Here is a 22,839-nt window from a genome sequence, read left to right as displayed (position 1 = left end):
ATTGTTGAGGACCCACTCCATGCATATCTGTGCTCAAAGTCAGGTGAATAAGAGAACTCAAGCTTGGAAATATGCAATAAAAGAAAATCATTCACACAAAAACTACCCTTCTTGAGACCTATGTCAATTTATATGGCCTTGGTGGCATAGATTTCTTAAGCTATTCCTGCAAGTATTGAACACTCTTAACTCCTATTGACTTTGATGGGAAATGAGGGCACTCAGCACTCCACAGGATCAGGCTGATGATTGCAGTTTAATTATGCTGGGGAAAACCCTCCTCTCATTCATATAGGAATAACCTCCAGGACTTCAGTGGGGCTGCACTGGTGTAACCGAGAGGAGAATTTTGGCCCTTAGTTTGTAAGAAATGCATGAGGAGGAAGAGATGTAAAGATTTAAAATTTCATGGGAGTAGGAAAATTAACCATCAGTAAGTGATTTTGATGGAGCTGTTTTAGCAGTAGAAATGCTTTGGAAATGTTGTTATCCCAGTACAGAACTGTGTATCTGTGCTGTTCAGCCACTTGAGGGTGCCGTTTCTTCACTCTAGACCCAGACACTTTTTAACGAGGAACGTTGCAGTGTCATAAGCATGCATGAGAGAAGAGGGAAATTAATTTCTTTTTCTCAATTTGCAGAATTTCATTCAAATATTTCAGTATCTCTAATTCTTTATACAATTAAAAGGGCAAGTACAAATTAGCATGAGTAATATCGAATCTTTAAACTCACAGATGCTAGGGATGGAACTGAAATCTTCCTATAATCCTAACGCACATACATGGATGTGGCACCTCTAAAGTGCATTGTTATGTTATCTGTGGATGTATTTTTGTGCTGTTGTCCCCACATCTGACGTTCAGGAGTGTGTGTAACACTGTCAGTTGTTGAATGATAATGAAATTCAGTAAATAGTGTCTTTGTCTTTCTAACTGCCTGCGGTGAGGAAGAAACTTTCCAAATGAATAGGTTATTCCATAGTTGTCCATTATAGGTACATTCCTCTGAAGCAACTGGTGCTGGTTATTGTCAGGGCCAAAATACTGGACTAAAAAGCCCTTTAGAATGATCAGTATGGCAACATCTGTGTTGCTATGTAATGCCTTCTGAGTTTGAAATTAATTTCTACTCTTTTAAAATCACTCCATAAACACACAAATTAACTTCAAGTTCAGGAAGCATAATATATGCACAGAGCTCTGTATATAACACCTATTATTGCCAACCTAATCATCGACAGTGGTAAAGTTCCTAAACTATTAGGAGCTGAGGGTGCTCCACACCTTCCAGGAAAGGTTCGATAACAAGGAATACTTGATGATAGCACATAGTATAAAATGTTTGTAGGCAATGAAAGATAAGAACCAATTCTGAGAATTTCAGAACACTGCGTGCAAGTTGGTGAACTTTCAGACTTCCAAATAAATCAGTGGGAATTAAGGGTACTCAGCAATGCACACAATTGTGCTCAGAGAGCACTGTGGAGGGTAATCTACCAAAATGTTTTCTGATGGTCCATTTGTTATGCACTTCATTAAGATAACACAGAAAAGAACTGTGAAAGCCAATGAAGTTGCATGACATTTCATATATAATTTTTAAAACAGGGCTGGGGGAGAGAGTGATGCTGTATTGTGTTATCTGCAAGATTTTAACCCAAACAAGCAGGCTTTCAGCTCATTTTATCTCTAAAAGAAATAGTGTAGGGGAGGTGGGCCCCATAGTTTATAATCAGTTGTAAAGTTAGTTGAGTTCTGGGAATTTTTGGATGCGACTACCATGTTGTATAAACATAATTTATTTATCAGTATAATTTCCTTTCCACTCATTTTGTCTTTACATTGAGTCTTGTGTACTATGTTCACAGCGATTAATGATGATGAATGATTGTAATGGGGTCTACAAATCCCATACTATGAATAGATGGGGAGGTGGAGGGGAGGAGAGTCTCTCTTGTTTACCAGCAAGCAGCTTGATCACACCCCCACACGGCTTCCCCACCAGTCATGGAGGCATGCAGTGTAGTTGTAGCTATGTCAGTCCTAGGATATTAGAGAAACAAGGTGGATGAGGTAATATCTTTTGTTGGACCAGCTTCTGTTGATGAGAGAGACAAGATTTTGAGCCACACTCTGGAGAAGAGCTCTGTGTGGCTCAAAAGCTTTTTTCTCTCATCAACAGAAGTTGGTCCAATAAAAGATATTATCTCACTCACCTTGTGTCTTTAATCATGGAGGCAGGCTCCCACAGCTGGAACCAACAGAATAAACAAGATTGGCTATAAAGGAGAGAGCACAGAGAAGGAAAAAGAGGCAGAAAGGCCTGAGATAGTAAAGGGGTGACAGCCCTGCATGAGACTGCCTCCAAGAAAACAGCCAGGAGAGACTGTGAGCCTTAAAACTGAAGGGCAGATAGATTCAATTGGAGGTGAGGTCTAGGAAACCACCCGACTGAGAACAAACTAAGCAGGGTCAGTTAGGAGAAGCTGAGGCCCCTAGGAAGACCACACCAAGAGGCAGTGATATGATTTTGAAAAAGTTACAGAGAAAATATAAATGGTGCAAATCTTGAGAGTAACTCACATGAATTATTAAGGAATATGGCTCCAAATCTCTACAAAATGGCACTATTTTTAATTTCTTATTGAACACAAAAGAAAGTACTTCATAGAATCATAGAATATAAGTTGGAAGGGACCTCAGAGGTCATCTAGTCCAACCCCCTGCTCAAAGCAGGACTAACCTCAGCTATATCATCCCAGCCAGGGCTTGGTCAAGCCTCAGCTTAAAAACCTCTAAAGATGGGGATTCCACCACCTCCCTAGGTAACCCATTCCAGTGCTTCACCACCCTCCTAGTGAAAAACTTTTTCCTAATGTCCAACCTAGACCTCCCCAACTGCAACTTGAGACCATTGCTCCTTGTTCTGTAATCTGCCACCACTGAGAACAACCTAGCCCCATCCTCCCTGGAACCCCTTTCAGGTAGTTAAAGGCCACTATCAAATCCCCCCTCATTCTTCTCTTTTGCAAACTAAACAAGCCCAGTTCCCTTAGCCTCTCCTCATAAATCCTGTGCTCCAGCCCCCTAATCATTTTTGTTGCCCTCCTCTGTACTCTCTCCAACTTGTCTACATCCTTTTTGTAGTGGGGGGCCCAAAACTGGACACAATACTCTAAATGCGGCCTTACCAATGCCGAATAGAGGGGAATAATCACTTCCCGTGACCTGCTGGCAATGCTCCTCCTAATGCAGCCCAATATGCTATTAGCCTTCTTGACAACCAGGGCACACTGCTGACTCATATCCAGCTTTCCTTTTGGAAAATATCTGTGAATTGAAAATATTGCAGGTGAAAATAGCAAAGATAATTTCAAATACACCACAGAATTACGCTATTGAAGAATAGTGTCTCGGTATGTTTCAAAAACTGTGTTCAGGATTTTTTTGGATGATCTTTAACCAAAGGAAAAGTACAAGGAGATATGCTTTAGATTTTCTTTCATATTTTTCTCCAGGAGATTTGATTTTAACAGATACCTTGGATATCAGTATTTTAAGATCCTTTCAGTTGTGTAAGCATGATACTAAAGTGGCTTATTACTGATGATGATGGTTCATGTAAAAAAAAAAAAAAGCCACAAGGAATAATATATTTTGTAAACTTTTTTGGCTTATAATTACTGTTCATCAATCCCTATTATTTATAAGTAGAGTTGATTTTGTTTTTACATAGAGTTCAGTCTGCATAGTTTTTTAAATTGCAAAAATAAAATAAAACCCCTTTATGGAGGATGAGGGAGATATGTTTTATTTTGCATGAATATTATTTGTGCCTCTGTTTATTTGCTTGGTATTTTTCTGGCTGAGTGCACAAAGGTAAATCAAGGGAAGCTGTTCTAGGGAGCAAGCAGGAAACAAAACAATGACAGAGAGACGGTATCTTCAGGGAAAACACGAAGCATCCTTCAGAGAAACAGTGGGTGAGCTAGTCAGTGGGAAATCCCCACCTGCCTGTCCCAAAAAGGTGACCTGCCTATTTTTCCAGGCCAGAGACTAAAATCAAAAGAACATTAATCTGTTAAAACCCTCAGCCTAAAGGCAAAGGAGAGAGCAGGCAGCTGCTTTTTGCGGTATGTCTACACTACACATACTACAGCTGCAGCACTGCAGCTATGCTATGCTGTAGTAGTCTAGACCGAAAAACTGCTTCCATCACTGTAGTAAATCCATCCCCTCGAGAGGCGGTGACTAGGTTGGCAGAAGAAAACTTCCATCAACTTAGCTGCATCTACACTCGGGGGTTAGGTCAATCTAACTATGTTGCACAGGGCATGAATTTTTTCATGGCCCTAAGCAATGTTGTCATACATCTTCAGTGTAGACGAGGTCTTGGGGAGACTCTCTGATGTAGGTAGAGTATGCAGCAGGACTGTGGAACTTAGGCTCTGGAGGATGTGCCTGAGGCAGGTGGGCTGGCCTAAGCTTTGAGAGAGACGATGATCTGCAGGCAAGACCCAGATGTCTGGGCCTTTTGTGGGTTTAACACTTTCTCTCTGCTTTCTGGGTACTTCTGGGCCAGTGGACAGTGAGTCTGTCTGGTAGAAACTGTTTTGAATCCCATGAGGGATTGCAATGGGTGTAAGGGACCATACGTATGCACTGTAACCATGGTAGGGCACTGGGAATGGGGCAAGGGAGAGGGTGTAGCCTGGTAATCCAATCTCAACTACAGTGAACCGTGGAGTTCCGCTCTGGAACGACTGCAGGTGGGAAGCCTGTCTCTTGGAGGAAGTGTCCACACAGGAGAGACTGGGGAAGAGATCACAGTGGCAGTTCACCCCTGAGCTGTCACGCCCTCTGTAAAATGTTCCTGCAAACATGTGAAGTGTAGACGTCTCAGTGATAGAGACAGACAGAAAGAAATGGATTTAATGGGACTTAGATTAGAAGAAAATGCCCATACCAGCAGAATTGTTCATTAAGTGTCAGAGTTTACCACCATTGTGTAGGACTCTGTTTTGTTTCAGTTCTGTTTTGTGTTCAGCCCTAGATAAAAGCAGTAATAACAGAGCCAATAGGGACTCTCCGGTTTAGCCCCAACAGTGGCAGAAATGAAATGCAGCATTACAAAGATTATTTTCCCTGGTTAATATTTGCCTGAATTGGTAAATTGACTGAGACTACATGAATGACATTCAATCTATAACAAGTGTATGTGGTGTTGTTGTAGCTGTGTTGATCCCAGGATATTAGAGAGACAGTGTGGATGAGGTAACATCTTTTATTGGACCAACTTCTGTTCGTGAGAGAGACAGGCTTGTGAACCACTTAGAGACATGAAGAAGAGCTCTGTGTGGCTCTAAACCTTTGTCTCTCTCACAAACAGAAGTTGGTCTCATTCTATAGCCAAGTTATTTTCTATAATACAAACCAAATCAGTTAATGCCACAATTAACCCTGAAGATACCTTGCTGTATAAGGAAAAGGTACACATCAGAGACACAAAGGCAAAAGCAGAAATGATGGAGCAAATTCTGACTACCTGCTGAATATAGGTGTGTACCTGGAAATTCTGAGTCAGAAGGGAGAGTGACTGATGGAAACTGTATATTCCAGTTCTAGATCCCTATAACCTTGCTAAAGGCTGCTTTACAGACCTTCTGAGATGGTACATTCTGGCATGTGGTGTGGTCAGGGAACATGATGCACATATTTGTATCGTGGCAATGGAATCCTCCATCTCCTTTCTACAGGAAGGAATAATCTAGCTGCATTAGAGAAGCCACTACCATCCAGAACATAAACTCACGTTAATGCTACTTGTGTTTGTTTGGGCAAAAACACAGAAGTGGAATGTGGCCCAATGATTTAAGGCGCTTTAGTGGCAGTACAACTCTTTGTAATTAATTTTTATATCCTAGATTTAAAAAATATGAGCCTGATTCTGAATTAATTTACACTGATGTAACTCCATTAGTTTCAATAGAACTTACTCCTGACTTACAATGGATCAAAATCAGAGCCGAGATCAGGGGGACAGATGGAGGGCTCTTTCCCATCCCCCATTTGCCTTCTTATAGTAACATGATTAACATTTAATCATAAGGGGTAAATCCTAAACTCATAGAAGTCAATGGCAAAGGAGGACTAGGGGTAGGGGTTTGTAGACTCAGACTCATAATCCACTCTGATGCATTGGTGGGAATTTTAGGAGGAGGCCCTCTTGCTTAAACATGCATCATATTTTACCTAAAGATGGGACCTAGCTGCAAACTTTACATCAGGAGCTGGACTTGAACTTTCAAAGTTTGTGTGTGTTGGATCCAGGGTTTCATTTGGAGGCTCAAATGAATCTTTTTAACTGCACTAAAAGAAAATATGTTTAGACATTGCTTTTCATTTTATTGTGTCCTTGTAAAGGCCCTTGAATTTGTTACAGTTGGGTTTATGCTTCCTAGATGTCTGTTGTAAGCCAACAAAACAAAGAAACAAGCAAAAAAGCATGATACACAAGTGCTATGGACTTATATTGTAACAGAATTGAAAAACAAAAGTATGGTATAATTATTTGTGTCCTTTATTAGCATGTTACCCTGGACATAAGAGGAAATAGTTACACATACAGAATACTTATTTGGATAAAATACACAAGTGAATGAAAGCTTTTAAAGTTATAGGCTGATAAATTCTGAAGTCTGACTATATGTGCGCCAGAGTGGAACTATCAATGGAATACTGATGGAGCAGTGGACTTTTTGCAAAGTTCTAGGTAAAGCAGTAGACTCCCAAACGTAGGTTTACTTTAATGACATACTGTAAAAGAGTCCCCTTAGGTTTTTCTCACAGATAGTGGGAGACCCTGGCCACTTCCAGTTATTTATACTGGGTGGCTCCTGCACAGAACCCAAGGGGGCCTGTCCTTTGTGGGCCTTCTTAAATCCCGTCTGATGAGGGATCATAAGGAAAGTTAAATGCCCAAGTGCACCTGAGAATAACTTCTTCCCAGAGCCCCTTCAAGGGGAAAAAGGCCAACATTACCAACAGTGTCTGTGTAGTGGATTTCAAAAGTGCCTCTGGCTGGGCTGCTGTATCAGACTCATTCTATCAGGCTTACTTTGGGAGTTCTCTGCACTCCCTCCAGGGTCAGGATGGAGATCTCCTGGATGGGAGTTCTCCCTATGGCTTCAGGAGTCACTCCTGCAGTCTCCTGCACAGGGTGATTTCTCTCTCCAGCCTCCTCTCTAGCATACGTGATTGACAGGGCTGGAGGGGCAAGGCTCAACCCGCACACAGGGCCTCTCTGGTGCCTTTCTCATCAAGTGTGGGGTCAATAAATCCCGAAGGTCCCTTTCATAGAAGACAAGCAATAGCTTGCTTTTCTGAAAAGTGGATTTTTCTTGTTGAATAGCAGAGGCACAGAATTTTTGTTCTAGTCTCTTGACCTGACTTTGATTTTGCTTGTACTAGTTTTTACACTGGCGTAATGCCATTCCTTTAAACTGAGTTATTTTCAATTTACACTAGTGAGATCAGAGCACGGTAAAACTCAGCGCTCCCTTTCATCATATTACGTGCATTTCCTTAATAAAAGTAGTTTCGCACTGCCTGGCAAAACAATTCAAGATTTATTCATTTCAATAACTTTTTCTTTCCAAATAGCAAAAAGAAAAAAGAAAAAAAGCCTAAATCATGTTATTTAAAATTTTATAACATTTTTCCCCATGAAATATAAGTGAAAGTGATGCTGTGCTCTGCTGGGGTGAAATTTTGGATCTAGAGCATAGTCATTGGCTTCAACTATCACTAAGCTGAAACAGACACAGGCAGTCTGTGCTTTTGATATGGGAAGTGTTAGGTTTTTGTTTTTAAGGGTTTTGAAAGAAGTTCTTTTATTGAGGCTACTAATTAGTGTTCTCAGGTGTTTTGTGATCCCCTATGCCTCGTAGAGAGTTTCTAGGCCCAGCCACTGCTTGGCTTCTGTTTTTAGCAGTAATGGTTCTGTCCCTATTCCTGACTAGTCTGGAAGCAAAGGTAATTCATTCATAATGGTCCCCATTGCTCACGTGTTTTGAGGAAGGGGTGGTAGCACATGCTAACCACTTATTTATTTTAACTGTGGTGCGGTATTATTTTTCACTACTTGTCTTCCTTCCTTATGCTCAGGCTACTCTTGAGATCTAAGGGCAGGGGTGGGGGGAAAAGGGAGTATTGTATCTTTACCGCTTCCATTGCTCTGTCCACCTTTTAGGGTGGAAATGCAATGGTTTTTGCTGATACGTGGCTCTGGGTGAACTTTTATATGCGCTGACCCCATGCTCCCAAATTCCCGTATTAGAGGGATTTCTCTCAGACACTATGTGCATTGTTAGCATACTTGGGGGGGGGACTTAATGAGCAGAGCTGCCCTAACTTGTCTCATACTCTTTCACAATTGTTCTCTGGGGTAGAGATTACCCGCTTCCCATTCCTTTATTTGTGTACCACTCCTGAGGATCATAATACTGCATTGGTTTGTTTCTCTTTTCTATATTTTCTATATTTTCTTTTCTATATTGCCCAACTTTCTCTTTGTTTAAGGGTATGGGTCCCTGCTCAAGTATTACACACAGAATTCCTGCCATCAGAGGCCCCATTTATGTTTGTCTGTCTTGCTATCTCTCTGCTTCTTTATAGATCTCAGGGAAGAGGCACTGCTATTGGCAGAAGGGATATGACACAATATCCCACTTCTTGTTTTTACTGTGCAGGTGTGTTTCCAGCCAGTTCCCACTTCCAGTACGAGTGCGCGCAGTGTGTACATGTATGCGCCTGCGCCTGTTCGTAAAGTTCTCTGAAGTTACTGTGCTCTTTTTGCTAAAATAAAAAATTAACAAATTCTGTTCTGCTACTAAGCATAACATAAACCTTGAAAAATGAAAGTCTAGCAAACAGCAATCTAAAGGCACAAGTGTCCCTCCTGCATACCTCTTGTGTATCACAGTGTTTTCAACTGATGCACCACAGCTAACACGTCATTGCATTAGTGCACAATGCACAATGCACAATTAGTGCACAATGCACAAATTGCATTAGTTATGTAATGTATGACGGGTGAAAAATTAATCATATGGCATGATGGTCACTGTGCAGTCAAGTTAGTCAGCTGAGAAACCGAATAAAGCATGGATTTCCATAAACTTTATGATAAAGAAAGCATAGTTCAAAGAAATGTTTGTCTAAAAACATTTTTAAAAATCATATGCACTACTCTAGCTCATGTTTTTTCAGTACCTTAAAATATTTGCTTTGTAAGTAGTGTTTATGGTTCTACAAAATTTCTGTTAGGAGCAAGCTAGTAGGTAGCTGTCATATTCATGCTACAATAACAGTATTTTTGGAAAACTTTTCAGCACTATGGCCTCATAGTTTGTTAAAAGTTAAAAGCAAATGAGCAAGATAGCCCCCAGCCTTATTGCATATTAGCTTTCTAAATCAAGACAGAAAATTTAGTAGCACAACATCTGCATTTATACTGAATGGATCACGTGTAAAATATTTTAGTCCCATGATTCTCTTTCACATACTCTCCTGTACTGATAATGTTGTGTTCTGGCTCTCAGAAGAATCTGATGTTTTCTTCCTGATTCCACTGGTCTTCTGCTGTCTGGCTAGTTTGCTTTTTGGTCTAATCTGTGTAGAAAAAAGTAAGAGCAACAATGCAATGTGGTTAAAAATAAAAGAGAGAACTACAGAAACAGAAAGTTAATGCAAGTCATTTATAAAGTATAAAGAGAAATTACAAGTTATTTCTTTTTATAGGAACTAAAGTGAGCATCAGTCTTCCAGAGATACATAGGAATCAAATGATTCCATGAATCAACAAATATGCATCTCAGGTTTTTTTTTTGGCAGGCAGAATGGTCTAATGGTTGGAGCATGGGACTGGGAGTCAGCAACCCTTGAATTCTAAAACCAGTTCTGCCACTGACTCCCTGCATAATCCTGGGCAAATGGCTGCATCCCATTTGTAAAATTCCTGCCATTCAGGAATGTTACAAGGGTTGATGATATTTATACAGTACTTTGAAGATTACTGCCAGGTATTAGTATTGGTGTTGTTTGAATTTCCTACTCCTGGTGCCAAGAATTTTAGCAAATCTCTTGTTTTTCGTCTGTCTTTTAGGTAATATATCTCCAGCGTTTCCCCATGTAACAGGTAAAGCCCCTGAGGCAGGGACACTCTTTTCCTAATGTTTGTACAGTGCTTAGGATGATGGGTTCCTAGATGCTACCACAATACAAATACATAACAATAATAATGTTACCAGTTCAGTGGAACACTGTTTTCTTCCAAACTCAAAACAAAGGCCAACAGTGAAAAGGTGAATGGGGAAGAAAAGCTATGAAGAGCCTACCTTTTTCAGTAACTTTTGAATGAGTGCATCTTGTATACTAATTTGGTTCTGCTGCAGCTCCACTTCAGTAAGCAACTCATCAATTCTTACGCTTTGAATTTGCACAAAGGACTAAGGAGGAGTGGGGAAGACGGGAGAAAAAAGAAAAGAAAAGATGACTTTGAAGCTGCAAAAATCTTTGATGTATTCCAAGGTTTGGTAGCAAAATACTGAGACATCTTCAATGTGATTTTTTTTTTAAGCAGGAGGAATTATCAGAAATAGAGTAGAAATTAATTTTAGGGGGCAAATCTTGTAGTCCCCATGCCAGCAAAATTCTTGATGAAGCCAATACAAGTTTTGCCTGAATTAGGACTGCAAGTTTTGTCCCTCTCTTATTTGTATGTGGTAAACGAATTTGCCACTACAGTTTTTGAATAATAATGAGTAATTATCAAGTTGTACAATGCACAAAAATAAAGACAGCCCTTGCCCGGAAGGGCTTACACATAACCATGTAAGTCTCAAATAAAGAAAAAAATGCAGATCAAAACAGACAAGCCTCTTTTCAGCTCATATAGTAATGATTTCTGGATTTTAAAAAAAAGTCCTATCTATATTATCTCCACTTCTACTGAGAATCTCCACTTCACTGAGAAGTGAATAAATAATTATGCTAAAAGGTAGATATAAAAACCTCCAACACTTACCATAATGTCCGTCAGAATCACTGAAGTAGTGGTGTTAGCCTTGTAGTTTAGGGCATTCTCTATCTTCTCCTCTAAAAACTCTAGTTTGGTGTTGAAAGTCACTCTGTAGTGCATCATTTCATCAAGTTGGTTCTGGAGCTCTGCAGATAGCCTGCACAGTACTTGGTTCCTAGTTTCAAGTTGCTGAGTTTTCTCCATAAGACCATTTGCCAGCCTCTTATTTAGGCTGACCTGCTGCAGTAATTCTACTAAGGAGTTGTTTAAAATGTTAAGCTGCTGAAAGATGTATGTAATTTGCTCTTTGGTATGGTCAACCTGCTCCTTTAACCCAGCTCCAAGCTTCAGGACACCTTGAGAGAGCACACTGATTTCCTCGCTGGAATAATGAAAGTGGGCACCTTGAATTTCTTTCTTGCTTGATACATAGTTGCCTTTGGTTGCACTGTTTAGCAAATGCACAATACTCAGGAGGACCAAACCAGATATTTTGTGCATTGCAACTTGTAAAGATTTTTAGCGTTGTACAGATCTGCTTGCCTGATCAAAGAAAAGTTTACAAATGGACCACTTTGAAGGTCCCGGCACAGTGGGAGAAAATGTGAATGTGATCAACAATTACAGCAAAGTTATTTTCAAATTCCTCAGGTTAACCCCTAATTTCCTATTGCAGTTAAAGTGCAGCTGTTTAAATACTGGGTGCTGGAGGGGTAATGATGAGTCTATGCTTTGAATTCCAAAATATTTTGCACTGAAATTATATAAATCTAAAACATCCTGGGGAAAAGGAGATATTGAAGAATGTGAGATGTATCCTATCACGTAATTACATATGACTACACAGGAACATGTTATCAGTATTTTGGGAAGTACTAGATTACATTAAAAGGCATGTACCTACAAGGATAGTGTTATCTATTAAATTTACGAGACCAAAATAATCTCATCATAATTATCAACAGTATCAAAAATGAGGGCTATTTATAACTATTGCTCCTATCCTTTCAAGAAACATTTTTAAGAAACTTCTTTTGTTGTCTTTCAAGTATGTTGTCTGCTGTATACTATAGACTAGAATTAATGATCATCAGAAATTTAAAATTTGGTTCATTAATAAAGATTTAATGCAATATGATTTGGAAGTAGATCAACCCCTCTGCTGATGCAGTTGAAGAGAACCCAGATCCTGGGATCACAGAAGGAACAGGAAATCTGTGGTTCCACAAACATTGTCCCCATACGATTCCATGAAATTCCCCATTCCCCTTTTTTCTAGTACTCACAGACGGCCCTTGGGTCAGTATACTTTGGAGTTGAGCCAGAGGGCAGGCCTTACTACTGGCTTATTCTGTGGATATCAGAGAAAATATCAGGTTTTAATGATACTTGAAGCATTATCATCTTCCATTGGGTCCCTTGCACAAGTGTGAATGGGACTTCTCTGTGGATCTCCAGGAGTCATGGGGTTTGGGAGGTCACAATTAATTGTCTTTTCTGCATTCCCCAAAACACCCACTTTTTGAGTGGATGGTTACTTGGAAACTCCATGAGATAGACCTCACAGAGTTCTACCCAAAACCCAGCCTAAACCTAATCTGTATCTGAACTCTGACTCCTGAGCTGATCACTAATTTTAAGTATAAGAAAATAATATCCAGTCTATGATCCATATTAAAAGTAAAATCATATTTAAAAAAACAAAGAACTCTGGCCAATTTGAGAATCTATACATGTGCTTCCTTTTAAAATAATGTGCCATATTAAAATTCTGCTGATGCACCATTTCTTCTGTGTATTCTAAGGTACTGAAAACGAGTGTATGTAGTCAGTAAAATAACTGCAATTTTGGGCAAAGTTTACAACCATTTTTCTGAAGACTTAATGAGAGAAAATAATAGAACCAATAGAGACCATGTTGACATATACTAAATAACTGCATTATTTGTCTCTATTACCATCAGCAGCAAGTGACAAGGTTTATTTAATGATCACTGCACATCTGCATATCAGTCAATGTTCTGTATTAATAGTGTCTACCTAGAGATATATTGAATATATATATATATTTTCAAGATATATTGAATATATATTCAAGATATATGGTATTCATTATTCATGTCACAGTCATCCACAGACATATCTAATGTTGATTGAAATTTGGAAACCAGACACACTGGGATGTAACTCATAAGTAGTTGTGTAATTTGGTATGAAGAACTACCATCCAACACAACCAATAATTATGAGTAATGGAATTTAAGCACAATAGGGTTAAAGTCTTACTGCCTGTGCATATAGTTTATTTCAGCAGAGGATAGATCTGTTCTGCCCTGACCATTAAACATAGTCAAGTCAGTGCAGTCAAATTTCATGCAGATGTAGAACAGGACAGTGAGTTCAGTCCACAGTAGAGTTGCACAGTATGCAAGTCAGAGCATTTCCATTGTGTTTAGGCAGGGTAGCACAGTTGATCTCCCTTCAGTGGGTGCTCTAACCCAAGTCAGTTTTATATTTACAGTATGGGTTATTTCAGTGAATTGGTGGTTTTACAGAGGGAGACTTTAATTAAATTAGTTGCATTGATTTTTATGTTGTAATCATTATTTTATAAAATAGCATCTTGTGGACTTGCCTTAACATTGTTTTGTTAGTATCTTGGCCAATATTTTGATCTTCTTTTGACATTAAAATGTCTTCTCCACAGTTGAGCATTTATACTGCTTTGACACTGACTTGCACAGAAATTGTTCTACCATCATTTTTGACCTCGCAACATTGGTGTCCAAACACTAGTACTAAAGGAACTCAACTTAAAAATCAAACTTCTGTCTCAAAATTTTGTGCGTGCTATAGTTACAAATCACACCTAAAATTACTAAAACTGAATGACATTGGAGAAACACATATTCTTCTGTTTTAACAGTATGTTTACCTTTTACATAGTCAGGTTTCACTTTTCCCCTGGATAGTCAGTTAATTTTCCCTGGGTTTTGTTTTGGTTTTTTGGGTGTATTGAAGTTTTTCATGCAGCAACTGAGGAGAGAAAAGCACTTACAAAAATAGAAAAATGCAGTTGAAAGTAACAAAAATTGGCAGAGAGACTTAGGAACAGATATAATACCTGAAACTACTTACATTTTTAAAAAAAGGTTTAGATCTCTAATTGGTAGTGTCCATTTAACACTGTCCTGAAAATAGTAATTGAATCATGCTGTTCCCCATTCATTTATATGTGAAACTAGCATCAATGAAAAATACTTGAATATCAATAAAGGATTTTTAAACAACACCAAAAAGGCCTAAATTGCTGAAATTTGGGGTGGGAGGTGGTTGTTTTTAATTAAACTATATTGTATCTGAAGTCTGATGTCTGATATCTGAGCCAATTTATCTTCAACTTATGTTGGTCTGTGTTAAAAAAACTGTTTTACCTTGCAAAAAATTCTGGGAAGAAAGCTTGCTGACATTTGGGCTGACATCATTTATGCTAAAGTTCACTTCAATATGATTTGGAATTGCTGAGATAATAAACCCAAATAAAGATGTTTATATTGGCAAAGCTAACTCAGTCTTTAGCTGTAGTGATGCTTATATAGTCCTGTCTAAATAAAGGAACAGTTTACATTACAGCAGTATAAAGATGATTATTTCCCACAACTGGAAACAAAAATCAGTGATTGTAGCTGACCAAATTTTAGTGTTTTGCCCGAGAGAAATGCTCCGTTAATGTATCCCTTAAAAATTAATAGCGTCCACAAAAAATAAAGAGAGTGAAAGGAAAAAATGTGCTTATTTTTAAGTAGAATGAGTCAGATTCTGACCTCTTGATGTGGCCCCTTTGCATTGCCACTTTACATCTCCCACCAGCTGCACTTCACTCATACCTGTCTAGTCTTGCTGGCCATTACAAGGAAGTGTATCTGAGAGTACTGAGGTTGCTCTAACTTGTATTAGGAGCCACATTAGCCCCTGACTCTTCTGAAAACTGGGGGAGCCAAAGATGATATATGAGCCACATTTATACTCTGTGTCCCTGAATACTACCTGAGGAAAAGGATTGCAATATTTTGTCCTCCACTTTATCTCTTTTTGGAGGTTAAACTGTTTCTGATATGTTTACCTTTCCCCCCTTTGTATTAACTACAACAGTGCTGATGTTGACATTCAAAAGTGGTTTTTTTTGGAGGGGCTGTCTATTTTGTTTTTGGGAAATAAATACAAAGGATGAATTCCTGGCCCCATTGAAGTATTGCAGTTCATTTTAATGGGTCCGGGATTTCACCCAATATGCCAAATTGCATCCTCAAATATATGCTTGTGTCTCCCTTTGAAGTCAATGTGAGTTGGGTGCATATGTCCGAAGGCAGAATTTATTCCAATAAAAATCCATGCAGCCTCTGAACTATGTGCCTCTGAGAAACACTTTTTATAAAATGTAAAGACAAAAACTAACTAGCATGCATTTCAGGTAAGTACTAAAACAAATTTATTAACAAAACAAGATAGGATTTTAAGTGAGTTCAAGTACAAAAGATAAAGTTAGAAAGGGTCACAAGCAAATAAAAATGAAAACATGCCTCTAAAAGTCTAAAACTTAATCTAGCAAGATCAGACTTTGTTCAAGATATTTTTTCTTACCTACATTCAGTTTCCAAAGGCCTCGACCCCTCCTTTCTCAGCATGCAAGAGATCTCTTTCCTTGTGCCTGACTAGTGATAGATGCCAAAGATGGCTTCTCTCTTTGTTTATATCTTGCAGCAAAGTTCAGTGACTTGTTTCAAAAGGCATGCTTTTCTTCGCTTCCTGTGGGCTTCTGATCCCCTTCTATGTAAATGGGACTTCCATTGTTTTGATTCTACTATGCTTAATTTCTATAGGAGACAGGTGAATAGCTGCCTTTTCTCCTGTCTGGGAGGGAACCCATTTATCTCTGTTTTAAAGTGTATGGCTAAACATAATATCATTAAGTATCCATATTTCCTCATATTAATACATACATTTCACAATGATATTAATCACCAGTGTGTCATTAGCTTTCAGAAAAGATCTCGCTCTATACACTTCTATAATACAGTAATATTGCATATAATCAGTTGATTCAATTGCTTTATCACTTGAGGTTCATCCCCCTCTCTTTATACACCAATAAACTGTTTTAGTGTATTCTTCTGAAAAGTAAAACCCAGAACCAGCTTCTCTCGCCTGCTGGGTGCATAGATGCCATGCCGTCTCTTTCCCCACTTGTTAGTGTAAAGTTTGCCTCTGCCCCTTGTTAGCTTGATGGACCTGTTTATGCGATATGTAAATATATTCTCCTCTTCTTTCAGAGCACTTTGGAAGTGACTTCCAGGTAGGGAAAACACATTCTTTTGTCCAGTGGTGCTGGAACAATTTGTTTAGTGGGGGTGCTGAAAGCCATTGAACAAATGGCCCTGTATATTATGGAAACCATGTCTAGCCAGGATGTGCTGCCACACCCATAGTTCCAGCACCCCTGCCTTTGTCTGGGGCAGACATGTTTACCAACTCCCTTTGGCATGACTGGTTTAAACACACTTTAGTCATAATTCTAGCATATATTCATAACTTTTAACATCCACACATATATCACACAAGAATATTAATGACCAATGAGATATTAGTTTTCATATGATAACTCACAAGGCCTATTTTGTACAAAGATTATTACAGTAGCGTGTAGGGTGTGAATACAGGGGTGCTTATTGTCCGAGAGGGCCTTGTCCGACTCCTGGCTTTCTCACTCTCTGTCAGGGTGCCTTATACTCTGTGTGAAGCACCTGCATGTAGAGCTGTCGTTTGTATCTGGTTCCTGCACAGTGGGAGGAAGTTCCATTTAACTTTCTCCTCCTGACTTTGCACAGACTCTCAAGGGCTTGCCACAATCTGACCCTTTATGAATGCAAGATATTTAGTGCCAAATGCTGCCCTTTACTGTCCCTAGTTGTGATGGGGTCACACAAGTGTGAGACCAGAGGAGTTGCATGAGCATAAAGGGGGTCAAAATTTGGCCCTTATCTATGTACTTGCTGGAGTAATTCACAATTGGCGCCTCATGTGTGGTGAGCAAAGCGCTCTCTGTTTACATGTGATTTTACACATCTTTCATCTCAAGTCACATCTAAATGTAAAATCCAGCACTCAGGGTCATTATGTGGATTTGTGGCAGCCTGTGTAGAGCTGTGGATCCATAAACCAATGAACGGATAATACAATCTCTCCTATATGTGTTTTTTCATCTCTGACAGGTGTAATATTAATAATATCCTTTGTTTAATAAGTCATTCGGCCAAGCATAATTCAATAGAAGTTACCAATATATTTTGCACTTTACTTAGCTGTTTCATAACATCATGTTGGAGAGAACCCAGCTGAATGGAAATTGCATATAAAAATGTAAGTGGTAGATTGCATTACTCCAAGAGACTTGGCACACAGTAAAATGAAAGGCAAGTCACACACTAGTTTGTGTGCTACGACATGCTGCAGTCCATGTAGCATGCCCCAGTTGATAAACCAACCTGGGATGTGTTTTTAATATCACTGTGAAGCCTGCTGCCTCTCACAAAGTACTGCAACCCTAAACACTGCAGTACATGGTGAAAAATAGAGCTAAGCTTTCTACAGCTCAATTTATTTTTATAAAAATAATAATACGTATCTCTTAGATATAGTGCAACCAATCTCAAATGGCTTCACAGTCTTTAATGTATTTATCCTCTAAACACCTCTGTGATGTAGGAAAGTACTATCCTCCCCATTATACAGATGGGGAACCGAGGCACAGATAGGCTAAGTCTAGACTGCACACTCTTTCCATGCACTACACACACCCCTAGCACAGGTATAAATATTTATTGTAGATGGTGAGGCACTTCTTAAGTGAGCAGAGAAAAGACACACCTGACTCTTGTGGGATATACGCAGGTATGTACCCTACATGGCTCTCTCTAGCCCAAGCAGTGGCTCTCCCATCTACATTGCTATTTTGAGTGGTGCAGTGTTCCACTGCCTCCCCACTGCTTTAGAGAAAGGCTCCAGCAATGAGGGAAGTCTCTGGCAGCGAGGAGGCAGCAGGCAAAGGCTCAGGTAGCTTCCTGGTGCTGAAGCCTTTTCCCACCACAGTGAAAGACTGGCAGGGGGGAAAGGCTCTGGCAGGGAGGCGGCAACAGGGAAAGGGTCTGGCAGCTCTCTGCTACTGGAAACTTTCTCCACTAGCTTACCACCCAGCAGAGCCTTAACTTGCCACAGTGAAAGGCTTTGGCAGCAGGGAGCTGCCAGTGTTTTCCCCCACTGCACCCCCCTGCTGGAGTCTTTCACTGATATGTGTAGCTACACACACCCTATAGTGCACCACCCATGCTGTGTAGTATAGATGTAACCTAAGTGACTTGCCCAGGGTCACACAGGAAGATCATGGCAAAGTAGGGAATAAAATCCAGGTCTCCCACATTTTAGGCTAGTGCTGTAACCACTGGACCATTCTTTTATGGAAATTTTCTCAAAAAAAGTCCCCATTTTTTCAACCAGCCATAGTGACACAGATATATATGGTACTGCTGAGCTGTTTTATATGCAGTTTATGGTGGCAACAGTTACAGGTAGGATATGAGAAATGATAGCAGCTATTCTAAGCTTTATCGTATACTTTCTGTTCATAGTTAAACTGGCTAAGCTGTTTGAAGCCTGCAGTTTCAGCCAAAGATTTTGCTTTTGTTACCCAGTGCTAATCTTATTCCCACTGTGCTAGGTAGGGAACTGGTTAGGACATCTGTCCTGCATTGGACAGGCAGAATGAGACATGCAACAGAAAAAATTATGTAAATCAAGATCCTTGTACCAGATGGTCATTAGTCTACATTAAACACTGACAACATTTGGCAGAATCCTAGCTAAGAAAGGCCACAGCAGTCGGACCATCATAAAAAAACCTCTCAAAAAACAGCTATGTTTTCTTCCTTTGGGGCTTTCCTCAGAATGGGATTGCACCCTTATAACTGAATGGCGAATTTGGACCAATGAGTGGTATAAAGTGAATATTGTGCTGCCATTATAATATATAGAGATGAACTTTTTATTTGTAATGAACTCATTATGTCAGCCCATTGAAGTCAAAGAGAGTTTTGCCATTGCCTTCACTGAGGCCAGGGTTATACCCTTGGATTTTGAAGTACCCCTATGCATCCTTGAACTTGGATCCCTCTGCTCCCCAAAGTCAATGGGGCTTTGTAAAGGTGCAGTGATTTGCCTATGTTGAGAATCTTGCAAGATTTGGGGCTTAGTTAATTGTAAAGATGTACTGCATTTCCATGAGGTAGCTGCATTTTTTAAAAAATTAATGCATATAAACACTAATAAAAATCAGTCCACCAAACCAGACACCAAGAACAACGGGTTGAAAAACTATTAAAATGCCATTATTAACCTGCTATTTCTACTGAGTTGTTATAACCTTGGCAAATGTGAAACAGAGTTATTGAGTTTATTTGGTGAATATTTTTTTTTTGCATCTCTGAGCATATTCTTCATTCAGAGCCAGTTTCTCTGTAGGAGGGAAGAAGCAACCCTATCTAGCAATGCTGCCTATTTGTCTTCTGTTATTAAGAAGTTCTTATAAGCTTTGTTTTCGGTTTTTAACATTTGCAGCCAATGTAGGCTCATTTTCCTGAATAGAGATTTTGCTTTTCACTGCATAAAGCAGGAATGTTCATTTATTATGGAATCAGCACATTTTATTGTGTGAAAATGGTCTTCATTTGTTTCCATATCAAATTGCCTCACAGTAAGCCATATCACTAGGTTCTGGAATGCTAGGGAGCTGAAGGATTAGCAGAGACCCAGTGTACCTTGAACTTTCCCTTCCTTGGCAAGGAAAGCTTTAAATGCTAGGTCTGAATGTTATGAGAATTTTTTTTTTTTTGACAGAACAAGGAGCAACGGTCTCAAGTTACAGGGGGAGGTCTAGGTTGCATTAGGAAAAAGTTTTTTACTAGGAGGGTGGTGAAGCACTGGAATGGGTTACCTAGGGAGGTGGTGGAATCTCCATCAGCAACTGCATATCAAATTGCCTCACAGTAAGCCATATCACTAGGTTCTGGAATGCTAGGGAGCTGAAGACAACTTTCCCTTCCTTGGCAAGGAAAGCTTTAAATGCTAGGTCTGAATGTTATGAGAATTTTTTTTTTTTTTGCCAGCAACTGCAAAGCAGACAGTTGCTCTCTAATGAAAGAATAAAGTAAAATAAAGAAAAAAAATCAGTGAAATACATCATAATGGCTGGGGCATCCAGGCCTGCTTTGTATTGATCTAAACAAAAAATTAGGTGGGCCTGGATCAAAAAAGTGTGTGTGTGTGTGTGTATTTGTTTGTTTGTTTGAAAATACCTAGTGAAACTCAAAGCCAAGTGGGTTTTGTGTGTGTGTGTGTAGAAATCAGTGAAACTCCTCTAAATCTCATCCACTGTTCACAGCTTCTTTCCCTCGCCCCCCCACCCCCACCTCAAAAGGTACAGACTCTCATTCTCCCCTGTTGGCCATATACTCTTCTATCATCTTCTACCATCCTCAGTAAACATCTGAATGGCCCCTTCCGCATCTTCAGGGACCATCAGATGGCATATTGCTGTCTGCACATACACACAATATCTGTCTGCAGTATGCCATCTGATGATCCCTGAAGATGTAGAAAGGCCAGGGGCCACTCAGATGCTTACTGAAGATGGTCATATATGTGTATGTCATTCATATATATATCTGGTTGCTGGCTTGATGTCCCCCATACTTCCATTATACGCACTAGTTAAGGGTCTTCTGAGAATATTGGTGGGAACAAAGGGATTCCTTGGCCCCCATTCTCCAGCAGCAGGACTGGTAACAGTTGTTCTTCTTTCTGTCTAGCAAGCTAATTACTGTAGATATATCCTTGCCATGGTCTCTGAGTGGCAGTCGTATTTGTTCTCACACAGAAATGGAGATTTCCTTAGGCCCAAACACTCTAGCTCGTCTCTCAGCCCTAAAGGGCTGGTCAACAGCGTACTTTGAAGAATGAGAGAATGCCAGGTTGCCCTGTCAAAGGCATAGTTTATCATTAGGAATACCCCAAGACACAGGCTCTTTATTGTGCTGCACCAAAATCTTACCCTTTTCCAACAAGCTCTCTATATAGGAAGAGACTTTTTCACACCCTCAGTCTCTAGGTAGAATTACAGCATGGGAAAAGAACAACCCAGTCAGATGCTGTGCCAAGTACTTTCCAAATAATCATTCCTTACTCATTTATTTTTCTTTTTTTTGTTTCCAGAAATCTCCTGTTTGTTTACCCACAGAGGTTGAATTTTGCTAATCGACTGGCTTCTGCAAGGAACATTACCATTAAGATTCAGTTTATGTCTGGAGAAGATCCTACCTGTGCAATGCCGGTAATATAGACTGAAATAACAGGATCAGATGTTTGTGGAACATACTCAGCTAATTGCAGTACTGATAAAGCATGTGAAGGGTTGACTTGTGGCCTTGTGCTTCACACAGCTATGATTTTTGTGGGCCTTGTACTGAAACCAGAGTGATTTTGATCACAGTGCTCATGCAGCGTACGGTTCACCTCAGGAAGCAGGGCTAAATGACCGAGGAACAACAGACGAGACTTGTAATTAGAGTGGAACAGGAACATCTCCTCCTGTATTCTCTAATTCTTCATGTATTACATGAAAGAGTAAACACTCTGTAGCTGCTATTTTAAAAGACTAACAATGCCATATTGGAAACTCTACCAGTAAATCCATAGAGGTTCAGAAACCATCTGCCACTGAACTAATCCTAGGCACTATGAATACACAAATATCAGGCCCATCCATGCACAGCACTGCGGATAGAACCTGTGACCTTGATACTGAACAGAAAACAGATCCACAGTGAGACAGAACTGTATTCATTATCTGTGAGACAGAACTGTATTCATTATCTTTGTATTCAGATAACGTTCCATTCAGCAGCCCAAGATATCTAGATATCTTTGTGTGTGTGTGTGACTTTGCAACCTTGATGTTCTTTTAACTAAGTTTTTTTAGATGTTTAAATATAAAGTATTTAAGAAAGTATTTAAATGTTAGTGTTCTGTTTTCTAGCTGCATGTTGTCATGATTGGGGTGTATAATATATATATGCACCATTCATGACAACCTGCTGATAGAAAATAAAACATTGTCATTTTTCAGCATTTAAATACTTCCTAAAAATGTTATAGCTATATGCCTGATCACTATTACTTTTATTTTTGAATACAGATCATTTTTGGAAAGTCTTCAGGTCCAGAATTTGTGCAAGAGGTGTACACAGCTATCACATATCATAACAAGTATGTGTATTATTATTATTATTTTATTATATGCTATATAGCAGTCGTGATCAGGGATACTTTTAACTGTACATAGCTTCTTTAAATACTTAAAAAACCCACTCAGTTGATTAGTGAAATTCCATATTTTTCTAATTCCAAATATTTACTGCTTTGGGGACTTGTCACATTCAGAATTGAAATAATCCCATTCATTGAAATCATGGAGAGTGAAGTATATTGTTAGTAATAATAATTAGCTTTGTTTTTCAGAAGGAAAATCAGGTTTTTTTTCATATTTAAAAGTTAAGAAATATGTCCAGAAGTAAAAAGTGGTGCTGGGACTTTATAATATTCTTCATTTGGGTGAATTAGTGGTTCCAAACAAAACTAAATAGAATCCAC

The 22,839-nt window shown here is 39.3% G+C and overlaps 1 protein-coding gene and 1 long non-coding RNA gene across 2 annotated transcripts in view; one reads left to right on the top strand and one right to left on the bottom strand.

The window, feature by feature from the left end:
- Positions 1–22,839, top strand: part of DOCK8 (dedicator of cytokinesis 8) — a 107,683-nt gene that overhangs the window by 32,715 nt on the left and 52,129 nt on the right. The window contains exons 14-15 of the mRNA XM_067569331.1: positions 21,403–21,520; positions 22,385–22,455. Coding sequence (XP_067425432.1) covers positions 21,403–21,520; positions 22,385–22,455 — 189 coding nt within the window. The remainder of the gene's footprint in view (positions 1–21,402; positions 21,521–22,384; positions 22,456–22,839) is intronic.
- LOC137167150 (uncharacterized) lies at positions 9,653–11,265 on the bottom strand. The gene is made up of 3 exons (XR_010924023.1): positions 11,089–11,265; positions 10,400–10,510; positions 9,653–9,674 (listed from the first exon to the last, which is right to left on the bottom strand). It is a non-coding gene; the product is annotated as an uncharacterized lncRNA (long non-coding RNA).

Source organism: Emydura macquarii, unplaced genomic scaffold (assembly GCF_026122565.2).
Source record: "Emydura macquarii macquarii isolate MOO-44397 ecotype Brisbane River unplaced genomic scaffold, CSIRO-AGI_Emac_v2 contig_2897, whole genome shotgun sequence".
Classification (NCBI taxonomy): domain Eukaryota; kingdom Metazoa; phylum Chordata; order Testudines; family Chelidae; genus Emydura; species Emydura macquarii.
This window is presented reverse-complemented; position numbering and strand designations above follow the sequence as displayed.